At 43.1% G+C, this 13,083-nt stretch overlaps 1 protein-coding gene across 2 annotated transcripts in view; it reads right to left on the minus strand.

Annotated features, from left to right (window-relative positions):
• SLC38A1 (solute carrier family 38 member 1) overlaps positions 1-13,083 on the minus strand; it is a 36,619-nt gene that overhangs the window by 17,408 nt on the left and 6,128 nt on the right. For both annotated transcript variants that reach the window (XR_007377593.1, XM_048947896.1), the window contains exons 2-4: positions 11,127-11,339; positions 5,525-5,600; positions 4,901-5,016 (exon numbers count right to left, since the gene is read on the minus strand). Coding sequence is in view for 1 of the 2 variants with exons in the window: in XM_048947896.1 (XP_048803853.1) it covers positions 4,901-5,016; positions 5,525-5,600; positions 11,127-11,245 (311 nt within the window). In the remaining variant the exon portion in view is untranslated. The remainder of the gene's footprint in view (positions 1-4,900; positions 5,017-5,524; positions 5,601-11,126; positions 11,340-13,083) is intronic.

Here is a 13,083-nt window from a genome sequence, read left to right on the forward strand (position 1 = left end):
TTCAACCAAGGAAAACTCAGTAGAACTACGTCCTGCTATTTAATTATACCCTTCCAAGCCAAAGGAATGGAGATGTTTCACCATATAGGAATTAGGATTTAATCAGAGCAGGAATGAGTTGTATACGTTCCTCACCACACAGTCTAAAGCTTTTTTTTTCCCCCCCTGGAAGCAAAGTGAAAATTTCAGATGGAAGTCCTCTATTTAAGGATTTTCATGCCAAATATAAGCATCTCTCCCCAAGACGTGCCACCAAAAGTAGTCTCAGTGCCCCCAGAATGGGGATAGGAGGAAGGCTAACACTGCGCAGAGCTGTCTTGTTCTGGCCAGCTCTTGATGTGTGAATGGGACCTGGACATGAACTCAACTCACTAAGTGAAGAAGGTGGTCTCTAGCTTCCATTAAGACCCTATGCTCACAGTAAGTAATCATGAGACTTGAGGACTCTGAGCTTTAGGTGTCGGGCACTAAGGCAGCTGAGCAGGCTCCTGACCCTTCACCTTCATGGCCCAGACTGTCTTTTCCTGGGAGTAAAGGCAGAAACCAAAGGCTCGTGCTTCACCCAGGCAGGGACAGGTGCTACCTCATTGATGTCACTCCCTGTTTTTCCGTGACCCATATTTTGACTTTGCATGTAGAATTGCAGGAAGTAACGACCAAACTGTTTGTGGAGGGAACCTGCTGGCATAAATGATAATTACTCAGTGCCAGGGGGTAAGTACATAAAAATAGTTTAGTTCGTTGCTTTAGGTCTTTTAGCCAAGCACGATGTGTGTCTTCCCCTCCAACACTGAACACATAAAGGCCTGACCATGTTTTCATGACGTGTGTGAAGAGCATTCAGACAATCTGTTGGCAACTCCTCTTTTTATTATGACAGCTACCCTTGGGACACCAAGGAAAACAAGCCTAAAATTCAAAAGAAAACTGTGTATCTATTGCCATAGATAAGCAGAAAGACATCTCTTTTATTGGAACACATAGAACAGAATGAGAAGCCTCCTCCCTCTCCTTTTCTCTTATTTTGGACTATAAATATTTTTGTGTCAAATAACGACCTACGGGTTTCTTGGAGCCAGAGGAGGAGGGAGAAACACAGAGATGGCAGGAAGAACTGCTTCTTTGCCAAGAAAGAATGATGGTTCACAATAACACGACACTTTTCGTACAGGCCAAAGGGTGTTTCTCCTTGGGGAGGTGAAGGGAAAGGAGACTGCATTGGCTGCTCCATTTTTGAAGACGTGCTAAGCTCTCCTGCTGCCCTGCTTCCCCTGTCTGTGTGGAGGCATGGTGCTCACAGCTGCCATGACTCACTCCCAGTCCCAAGTGGCTCTGGTTGCACAGGCCAGCATCAAGGCTATTTTAATATTAAAAGCTCCCGTTTTTCAGGCACTGAGCTCATGGAGCTTTTGCAGTGGTAAAAATAACACTCTCGAGCAGCCAGGTATTTATCTGATCTGCTGTCCTTAGCTCCCCATAGGATTAATACAGAGAAGCTTGGCATTTTCATTAACACTGCATGAAGAACTTGTTTGTGTCAGGACACTCATGCCAGAACCACCCCTTGGAAGGGAATGAGAATGTCCATACCACTCATCCTGTGCAAATTTGAAACAGAAGTGGGGAAGCTCATACTGCCATCTCAATGCTTATTATTTTGCCTAATTTTAAAGTAGTGCTGGCAGCTATGCAAGCAAACAGCACACGAAAAAGTTACCTCCCTTCAACAAATCCAGAATAAACAGCTTAGGGCAGGAGACTGATACAGGGCTATGAAGAACAGACTGTTCTTCACTGCTGTTTGCCAACAACTGCACTACCAAAGCAGCTGAAAAGGGTACTGTCCCCAGCCCCCCGTGGAGCCCAGGCTGCATACTCAGAAGAGCAAGGATTGTGCAGTCCTCTCTTCACTCACTGAACCCCTGTGAGGCATCAGATGGGGAAGAGTGTGAAGAGAAGGGTCATGGCACTGTGTGGCTGCAGCCCAGTGACTGCCTCCAGCCAACCTTAGCACAGATGCCTGCAGGGAGCGGTGTGAAGCTCCAGTTGTCACCTCACACTGCACCACATCCAACAAGCCCTGTGTCTCAGAAGAGCTTTTCAACTCCTTTGCAGAGCCAGGCTAAACGCAGACTGAAGGCACCTTGTGCTTGCCAGCCTGTCTGTCTCTGCAACATCATCTGCCACTCTGCTACTGGGACTTGGGCGAAACCACAAGCAGAGTGAACTACCTACAGGTGCCCCTGCTTTTCCCAGCTGACCTGGCCCAACTGAAGCTCCTCAACCTTTTGTGCCATATTTCTGCAGTACAAGGCTTTTCTTCCCTTTTTCATAGAAGAAAGGATATTCTTTTCTGATCTAGGTTATAATTATTAACAATATCAGGATGAAGTTCCTCTGAGTTTCTCAACTGTTTGCCCAGAAAGCCTGACACTTCACTGCATCAATCAGTTTTGTGAGTACCATGGGAGAGCACACATCCATCTCCGTATTTCTTTTCCACAAGAATTCAGGATCTGAACTGATCTACTTCACACTGCAGAACCACAAAAGTTGTGAGAGTGGAAACCAGTTTTGGTCTGCTTTACTAGCCCTGAAAACGATGCTTTAATTTTCACTCCTCTGCTTTCTACTTTTCAGAGATGTCGCAAGCAAGTACTGGCAGTCAGACAACCTGGACAAGGCAACCTAGAAATCTTCTACAATTCTGCTATTCATGAGTAATGAATGTAAGTGCTTTCACACGTGCAAAAAGCATCTGATTTTTTTCCAACACTTTATCACTTGTAAAGAAGAGACAGTTCAAAGATATACTTGGAATAAAGAGCAGGACTTTGTCAAAAAAAAAAAAGAAAGCACTGAATAAGAGTGTGACCAAAACTGTAAAAGCACTGGTCTAACTTTAACTATGAGACTAAATTTTCAGGCATAACTACAGAAAGCACATTAGGATGATCTGTCTCCAGGCATCAAAAGCAAAATCTCAGCCAGACTGGTCAGCTAGGTCTTGCTAGCTTCCTTACCTTTCATCTCAGCAGGCTGATCCATCTCCAAGCCAACAGGTCTAAAAGCATCATAAAACTATCTAAAACAATTATCTACTTTTAAACACAATCTGATTCTCTAGAGAGTAGCACTGTTATTTGCTGTATAAAACTAACAAACATTTTTGGTTTTGGCAGATTTTGTGCAGTTAGGTGGCACACATCTACACGCTCACTACTCAAACCAAGATGAACTCAGTCTCCACCACAGGTTGTTAGAAGTTTCCCCAGTGTTCACACCACTGGCCTGATCTTGAAAGAAACTGCCTTTCTACACCCTTGAGACCAAATGCATTTCACTTAAACTCTCACAAAAAAAACAACTGTTCACTGAAAGAGATAGAAGAGAATGAGATTACTTACAGAAATATAAAGCAATTGAGGGCGAAATTGAAGATGCCTATGATGCCCTCTTAAGAATTAGATACAGAAAGTACTACTTTTTAGCTGAGACACTATTATCTCAGAAGAGACAACTAGACTCAACTTTTTTTGGTTGCAAGAGTTTCTGCAAACCTCTGTCTGTGCCCTCAGAGGTGAACATATCAGAGCATGGTGGAGTATCATAGAGAGTTTAGTATCACATGTTGGTTCAAATCAGCAAAACTGAAGTAAACTCAGTCCCTCTGCATAAGAAAAATCTAAATCTGAGTCCTGCTACTTTATTGCCTAGCTTAGTTGCAACACAATAATGAGGCTTTGTACATTCTTAATGTAAGTGGATTAATTCCTCGGATTATTCCCAGATTTTACCCAACCACTGCAAACTGTACTCTAGCAGCATGGCTGCAGCTATACTGGCACAAAATCCTGGAGCAGATGGCTGTGCATACCACTTTGGCCATTCATTCTGCTATATGCAGAGCTCATGTTATAATTTTTCAAAAAAAACCCTACGAAATGTTAAGTTCTAAATTTTTTAGGCTCTGATGTTTAAGAAATAACACCTCTGTACAGTGATCTGTAAACTTAATAACCGTGTTGAGCAGTTCTCAAATACTGTAAATTATTGTGTTTCCTCCCTCAATGAACATTTATTACTGGAATCTGCACACAATTCCCAACTGATTTCTTAACAATCACTTTTCACAATGAAATGCCTCATGCTGCAAACCAAAATAACACAGTATTCTGTGTCTTATTCATTCATTGGCACAGTTTCATTTTTAAACTATAAAATTCCGTTTTATGAAATGCTGCTTTTTTTTTTGTAAAGTACTGTACCTCAGCCTTTTTTTTTTTTTATAATCAAATCTTGGCTATATTTATGTTGCTTTTAAGGACTCTCACATAAGAAACTGAAGAAACTGTGGGAGTGAGATGAAAATATTATATCTGACATTTAAAAGAGTATAAATATTCCTTTTTCTTGCTTACAAGATTAGATATTGCATCATGCTTTGCTGAAAGCTACAGAGATTCTGTGACACAAGTAAGAATTAAGTACTGTCACACTGCAAGTATTACTACTGAATAAATTTGCTATTTTCAATGTATGTGCAATTTGTAGACCATAGGAAAAGTCTCTGGCTAGGCACAGGTCAGCAGTTGATGACATGAACTTAATCTGCTCTAGAAGCACAACTAGTGTTTTTTTTTCACGATTACTTTGACTGAAAAATAAATGTCTGAAAAACGTAGCTGACCTTTTCAGCTTGAAAGCTGTAGTTTAGTATTTGAGTTCATTTTTAGACAGTGAAACAGCTGACCCATCCATCAGTACCCTGAAATCCAAACCACTTATACAAGGTCGGCTACTTCACGCGATGAAGAAGAACATCACATTTCCAATGGACCATCAATCACTCCACTCACTCACAGAGCAGAGATCAGCTCCTCAACCCATTCACACTTACGAAAAAAGGAAGATTCCTGTGTTGGCCAATGCAAAAGCGAGGCCTAAAATGCCACTGCCCATGATGGCGTTGCTGAGGTTGAAGACAGACATTCCCAAAGAAGTCGTACCTGGAATCTGGAGAAACAAAGGTTTGTGTGTCAGCAGGAGTTTGGAACAGAGCACAGGAATGCCCCTACACCCCAACCTGCAGGCTATGTGGTAATCAGATAGAAAGAGCTATTGCTGTGGGAGCACTGTCAGGTTGGAAAGAAAAAAAAGGACGCTTCTCTTTTTTCACGCTTATATTCTGATCGCTGCCCTACAGATTTTGTAAACTCACATCAATACAATGGGCAATATACAACTCATACTTACAGTCTGAACTTTAAAATCCATCTCTTGCCACGCCTGTGAGACATCTTTGGTGTGCGAGTGATGCTTTATAAGGCCTGGGGAACAGTCATGTCTTCTGCCCAGCAAGGGTCCAGAGGACTCCCCTTGCCTGAACCAAAATGTTTTTTTGGTTGTTTGGATTTCAGTAACAAATGCCTGTACTCAGCTCTTTTGAAGACTATGTCTAAGGGCTCTCCATACATGACAGACAGTTCATATTGACAAAGGGAAAGCCTGCAAAAATACTTACATATTCATCGCATTTCTTCTTTTCCAAGTGGCTGTTTGTGAGACTTCTCCTGCTTTCTCGGTCCGAAATAAACTTGCTGAAAGAAGTCAGAGGATTAATTCCCAGCAAAGAGCCATTAGAAAATGCAAGCAAGTTAATTCCATGAGCAGCATGTGATCACAAAATACACAATGTATACAAGCTGTACACAAGAAAAGGTCAAGCCTGTAACTGTTAAAGGAGCCCCATTCTGCTTCCCTGATGCCAGCACAGACTGAGTGTCAGTAAAGGTACCACTAGATCAGAATAAATGTGTAGGGAGAGGTATTTTAGGAGATCCAGTAAGGTAAGGGCACCAACAAGCTGCTGAGTACAAGCCCTTTGTTGCTACCGTGAGGTTGGTGCAGTTGGAGCTAAGAGGAGGATGAGGTGCTGCAGGCAGCAGCGTTGCTGGGGCCATTCTGAACCAGGCCATGTGCTCTGTGGGTGTGCCTCAGGTTGGGGCTGCTGTATGGTCAACAAGAAGCCCTTCAAAACTCAGTATCAAATTCACCACACTGTAAAATCAAACATCTCTGAGTAGAGGAACATGAGCTGAATGTTTTTTTTTCCTCTACAGCTTTACTTGCTCTCTATCCCTAATACAGACAACGGATTTACAACACTTCTGACTAGGGCAAGCTGCTAGTTTCTCCCAGACCCACTCTTCAGCAAACAATTTTACTTTGTTTAAAGCATTCTATCAGCTATTCCATCTTCCAAAAGTTTATGCACAATTAAGTCCCTGGCATCTCTGCTAATTTACAGAGGTTCTCGGGCACTGCCTATAGCAGCCATCGTTTGTAACACATACCTATCCAGTGGTGGTTGTTACCAAGCTTCCTTTTTCCTGTAGGCAGGTTACAGTGACTCTTCTTAAAGCAGGCAGTGAGCTGAACACAAAGACCAGCCCTAGTGGCCCTTTCCCACAGCTGGGAACATCTCCTGGCCAAAGATTCACAGTTCTGATTCTGACTGTGCAATTATTGCTGTTTTTGTGGCAACTTTGATTCCTACCATCATTCTGCTTTGATTTGCTCTGTATATAAACCAACCATAGGATTCTCCTTTATTTTTTGAACGGTTAACTTCAAAAACTAATTTGCTGCAAAATACAGATACCGAGCCAGTCTCTAAAGCCCTAAAGCAGTTGGAATATGTGGCTGATCCTCCCCCAGTGTTTTAAGGAGTGAGAAGCAATCACGGCTAAGGTGAACTGATCCAAAATTAACTTTCTGAATCTCACCGGGAAGGCATTTCACTCTGATGGAATAAAATCTCAACCTGACCTTCTGTAGATTCATAGTATATGGGTTTTTTTTTCCTTCCATGTCTGTTTAAAGCTGAGCACAGGCATCTGAGTGTGAGCGGCCTGACAAAGACATTCCAGCTCCCTCTCGAAACACCCTGCAGGCAATTTGTACAGGCAGGAGCGCAGAGAAAAGTTTTGTCTCTTTTGTGTTTCTGAGCACTGCTGGGAACATCTGTGGGCTTTGCCTTCTTCTGTCAACCATGGAGATCATGTGTCATTTCAGATTTTGTCAGAGTAAGGAGAAGTCAGCTAGTTCGCTCCCCCTGCTCCTGCTCAGCCCCACGCATTCATTCTGTTCAATAATTACAAAAATAACAAATCTGTAGATACTACCATTACTGCCACTGGGCATTAAAGATCAATGAAAATTGTTGTTAAAGAGCTAGTACATGACAAAGACCACATCCAAAAGATATTGCTCAAATGTAAAGCAATTTTGGAGTTTTTCATTTCAATACTTGCAACAGAAATGAGTTTTTATATAATTGGTATTTTCAGTAGAACAAATGCATTATTTCCTTCCAGATGGGCAGCGGAGAAAACATCTGGTTCGATAAACTAATCCAAAGTACTTTCTCTGGAGTTAGCCATGTTAAAATCGTCTCATCTTCTATGACAAGGTGTGTTACTCATCCACTCCACATTCACCATGTTGCAGCGCACACCTTTTCTCTATCTCTGCTGCACAGTGTGAATGGGCAGGCAAAGTCAGACACAGGAATGTGGCCATCGTGACCTTCTGGGAGAGGCAGAGCATTGCCCAGCTTGCACAGGGCTCTTCCTGGCCTGCCTGCCAGCTGGGGCTGTGAGATGCCCGTCTGCCTGTCTGCGGCTACATGCCCTGCTGCAAGCAACGTAACTGGCAGGCCTGGACAGGAAGGTTGCCTTGGGTCGATGCTCAGTAGGTGGCATGGATGCATCGTGGGACACCCCATGCTGCTCATAAATGGAATGCGTTGCTGCACTCAAATTCAAAAAGACAAAATAAAAGGAGAAAATAAAAGAAAGTAGGCAGAAGGCAGACAAATGGAGTCAACAGAAACTAATCTTCCCAATATATGCTTTTTTTTAATAAATGTTTCACTTTTTTTTTTTTTTTAAATCTAAGTTCAGGATGTTTTTTTACTACAGTATGTAAAGGAGAACATAGACTGGAATACTATAATTTCTTATTAAATATGCCTTGCATCTGCTCTGCTCAACAGATGCGCTTAGAAAGCGAGCTACACATTGTCACAATGATGTATATTGAGATTTACAAATCTGACCTGAACAAAGCAATACGACTGTTTGCTGCGGATCCTCCCAGCCCACAGAAAGATAAGAGCCAGTGACAGGTCCTACAGAAATGCACAGTGAGGCAACCCATGCCTCCAGTGCCCTGAGGCCCCTGACAAGCATAAAATCCATTTGGGCTGCTTGTTGTCTTCATTTTGAATGCTCTACTCATCATACACAATCATAACTCATTCTTCTATGTTTCTGATTTCCTGGTGTGCTTTCTACATCACAGTCAAGCATGAACAGTTTATGCAAAACTTTTCAGATGCATTTATAGAATAACCTGGTCAAAAGATGATCAGCTCATCCTTGTGATGAAAGAAGCCTCACGGTTGGTTTGGAAAGAATTCTGTAATCCAATTATTTTTCTGCCTTGTTTTACTGAAAAGCAGAAACTCAGTCTTATTGATAAAGTGGTTTTAAAAGGACCGTACTTAACCACAGTCTCCAAATTTAATTTATTAAAGGGCATAAATGAGAAATATTTGATAAAGGTGATATCCTGGAGCTAACCATTTTGGCTAAGCAGAGTTAAAACCATTTAGCCATCTTAGATATGTTTAAACATAATTAACTTAAACTGATACTTGACAATGCCTTAAACATTTGTTAGGGAAGGCTCACTTTGCCAAGATGACAGAACTCTATCCTCAGGCGGTTTCTTAAACGGAGCTCCAGCTTGAGCGATGGCAAAGATTTCCAGGGCAAGCAGGAACAAGAAATGCAGAAGAAAGCTTGCTCTGGCTTGCACTATGAAACTTTGACCAGATCTGGGTATAGCTACTAGCAACCTTGTCAACCAAACAAGGAGCGCTCATAACTTACCCATAGCTGCAGACTAGGACAAGCATCCAGCCAGCAGCTTCCTGACAGCATCATCACAGGTACAGATCCAAGTCTGCTGAACAGCTTAGCAGATCTGTCCTGCTATCACAGGAAGCAATAGGTCATCTACGCACTGATTTATGTCATATTCAGCAATGGCAAAGACGTGTACCCAGGATAAATAGTTAAAAGACAGCAAACCCATGTCCAGAAAGTATTTCACATTTGCACGCACAGAAAAACCCTCCCAACAGAGCTCCTCCCAAATAATATAACATTCCTGTATATACAAATACATATTCAGGCCCAGAAAATGCTGGAAATCTAAAGGGAACTAGAGAATTCTTTTCTGAGATCGGGAAATATTTGGGGTTTAAATCAGCTCCTTACTGCTGCATTGTCCCCAGAAGACTCTTAAAAATGCTGTTCTACATTCTGCTTGGAAAATTATGCACTGGGAAAAAAAAAAGATTCAAAATGAAGTACAGAGTGTGGAATCAAACAAGCGGAAACAACTGCAAAAAGTCAGTTGAAAATTACACATCTAATCTAAAGCTCAAGTGAAATCAACAAAAAAAGCCCCACTGATACTGGTGGACTTTGGCGTTTCACAAGGCCTTACGCCATGTGTCAGATGGCACAAAATATGAATGTCCATACACCCCTTAACCTCATATTACACAGCCTGGGTGTTTTCTGACACAGCTATGGGATTTCTATCAGGAAGTGAAAACGATAGAATATACTCATGTGCTTGAAGAGCCAGAGCAGGATTTAGAAATTTTGTCTCAGTTCTGACACTTTCCTCACCCAGTTTTTACTCCAACTCAGCCCTGCTCAGACGCTGCCACGCTCACAGTGCAGCTCCATAGAACACATGGTGAGCACTGCGTGTCACACGCATGCAGCACACTCCCTGCTCAGCCTCTACAAGTGCTCAATGAAAGATGATGGGCTACCAGGGCTTTTCCCCTGACAGTTACCAGACAAGAGCTCAGGAGGCACAGCTACCACTCCTCCTCCTATCAAGGACATAAATCCTCAGTAGGCCGCAGGGAATGCTCCTACCACTGTCAGCTCATGAGCTCCAAGGAAGCTAGCAGCAAAGCCAGCAGGTTCATACAGGAACTGTTTTGTTTTGACAAAGTCTGAGTTTTGTTTTTTTGCTTTTTGTTATTTTTTTTTAAAAAAAAACAAAACAGAAGTAGTTTGCATTTCGCCCTGGCACCTTCCTTCAAAGTGGTTGCATCAGAAAATTCCTGATCAACCCTAACCTCCACTGGCGCAGCCACACTGTGGTCACACTGCAGCAGGAGCAGCTGGTGGCCACCCCATAGCTTTCCCAGCTGGGCTGGCTGTAGGCCCAGCCCCTGCCCCTGCCCTTGCCGTGCAGCGCTTTGACAGGAAGTTTGGTCAAAAAGCTGCCTCTTGCTTTGCAGCTTGCAAAACCCAGCTGGAGCACAGCAACAGACCCATGGTGCACGCAGCAGAGTTCAGCACCTGTGGGATGCTGGTGCCTGGCATAGAGGCCTGGAAGATGCACCATCATGCAGAACAAGTCTCTTTGGTAAACTACTATACCATAGGAAAAGTGATTGTCCAGTTTTCACTAGAATTGACAAATAGCTGCATTCCTTATCTGGATACAAGTTAGGTGCAGGTCTCTGAGCAGCTCCTCACCCTCTGTGCCCTGGGGTGGAGTGGTGCTGCTTCTCCTCATCCTGCCCAACTTCGAGCAGTGCCAGCTGCAAATCCCCACCAGCCTGGGGACGCGGATGTGGCCAGGCAGGTTTCAGCTGTCATCGTAGGGTCAACAAAGCAATTTGTTTCAAATTATTCCATTGGTCTAATTGTATTTATTATTATTGCTTCTCTGCTTTGTGCAAGTAGACGTTTCAGAATGTTGGGCTTTTTGCTACATTATATGTTTGTGCATTTTATTAGACTAATTTGAAAGATTTGAAACGATGAATAAATTGTCACTCTCTTTGCTTTATCTGCTGTTGCAGCCTATGCCCAACAGATGTCACATATGAAATTCAAATTACGTCTTCAAATGGAGCATGACTTGGTAATGAATAATTCAAAACTTACACTGAAAATTAGAATGCTGTTTTTAAACAGCGTGTTTCTTAGCACAGGCAGTGTCAATGGAAAAATACTCACCTATTTATCTGGCCATTTTCCACCTCTGTGAAATCATTTGAATCGTTGCTGATGTTATCATCTTCAGGGATAGTCATATTCTGTAATTCAGTCAGCTCTAATCCAGCTTTGAATGGCATCTTGGGTGAGGAACTGTACGTATCCAAATGTTTCTTGAAATGTTAGTGTTTGGTTGGGATCTGGTGGGTAAATGGCAGCCACAGTATCAGCAACCTAGGTAAGACAAGAAAAAAGCCCAAGATATACACACCAACAGTAGGTAATATCACCACAAGAATACAGTGAAACCTGGACATGAGGGATCATCCTCACCAACCTATCTGGTATCATTAGAAGCAGTTCAGGTTTTAACAGAAGTCATGCAGTCCAGTAGTGATGTTTCATTCTCCGTAACGGGATCAACTCCACAAGCCTTACAGATTTACCCAGTCCCACAACTGACTGCAGAAGATGGTGCCTGCAGTTATAAACTAGGGAGCAAACCTATCATCTTTGATTCAGAAGAAGAGACTCAATGACTTACAAATTAAGGAATAAAACTTATTCGCTTGCCCACGAACCACTAGTTATTCAGTGTTCATCTTCAGTACATTCTCCATATTGCTCCTTACTTAAAAATATAAAATACCTCAAGTTCTTGCTGCTGCTAAATGGAGGAACAGTGGGGCAGTGTTATCACAGCACTCTGTTCTACTGATGTCTGTACTCAAGGTATTTGAGTATGTTAGGTTTCTCTTTGGTAAAGAAGAGGTACAGAGGCTGCTCTGTGTACGGCTACACTTACTGCAAACAAGGACAAAACCAGACAACAATAAATCCCTAAGAACACATCTCATATGAAGAATGAATAACATACATCTTGTATCAAGCAGTTATTACTTATTGACCAGGAGGCCTCTCTGCTGTTAGATGTGTTACATAAAGGTGCCAAGAAAAGCACCAAAGGCAATTTGGATAGGGCTGCTATGGTGGCACGTTTCCTTGTTAGAAATGTAAATCAGCTGAAGGCCAACTTTTTCCAGAGCCTGACAGACCAACAGTGCCTGCATGATGCAGAGGCGCCAGAATGTTATTCAGAAACAAGCACCCACACCACAGTCATTACATTCCCGTTTTGTGAATGAATGTTCTGCTGCATTGCCAAGCAATAATTTGCAATTTGTCTTGGGGTACTTGGTGAATGCCCACATGCCACATTTATTTGGGGATATTTCCTCAAATTTGTGGAACCACCTCAAAGCCACCAAGCTACTCTCACACAGCCAGGGAAGCAGCAGTGTCCCCAGACTGTGACATCAGCCTGCTCCAAGTAAGTTTGCAGGGCTCAATACTCCTGGCTTACACCACTTCCCCTCACGCAGAGGAGGGCTTTGCAAAGAAGCCCTTTTCCCTTTAAGTTTCTGAGCAAAGTACATTCATCCTCAGTCTTCCAAAAGCTTCCCCATGAGCCCTGGCCATGGCAGAGGCACTGTGCTGGTGGTGGAGCGGGGCCCACCCTGCCTATGGGAGCAGCACATGCCCAGATATGGAGGCATGAAGAGGGCACATGGCTGCCAGGGGAGGACTGTGTGCATGGACCCTGGCCAGGCTTTCCTCAGCTCCCCTGCACAGCAAGTGCAGAGCACAAGCACCCACGGCAAGTGCCCTGTGTTTTATAAGGCTGGTGCACGGCAAAACGAGAGTTGGCTGCAGACAAACAGCTGCAAACCGGTGAACGAGGGGTGGCTCTGGTGGTGATATTCTGGAGCAGTCCTCCCAGGGGCATAAAGTAGTCTACTTATTTTGGAAGGAAAGCGTGATCTTTTTATAAAAGGATAAAGCCACAGGAGGCAGCGGCTGTGAGGTGGCAAGGAGTGAGCATGCTGAATCCTGAGGCTTCTTGTGACCATCAGTCCCTAAAATAAACAGCACCTTAACAGAAGTGGCAATGTGTACTGAGATCTGTATCTGGCATTTT

The sequence above is a fragment of the Lagopus muta genome, chromosome 1, assembly GCF_023343835.1.
Source record: "Lagopus muta isolate bLagMut1 chromosome 1, bLagMut1 primary, whole genome shotgun sequence".
In the NCBI taxonomy this organism is placed as follows: Eukaryota; Metazoa; Chordata; class Aves; order Galliformes; family Phasianidae; genus Lagopus; species Lagopus muta.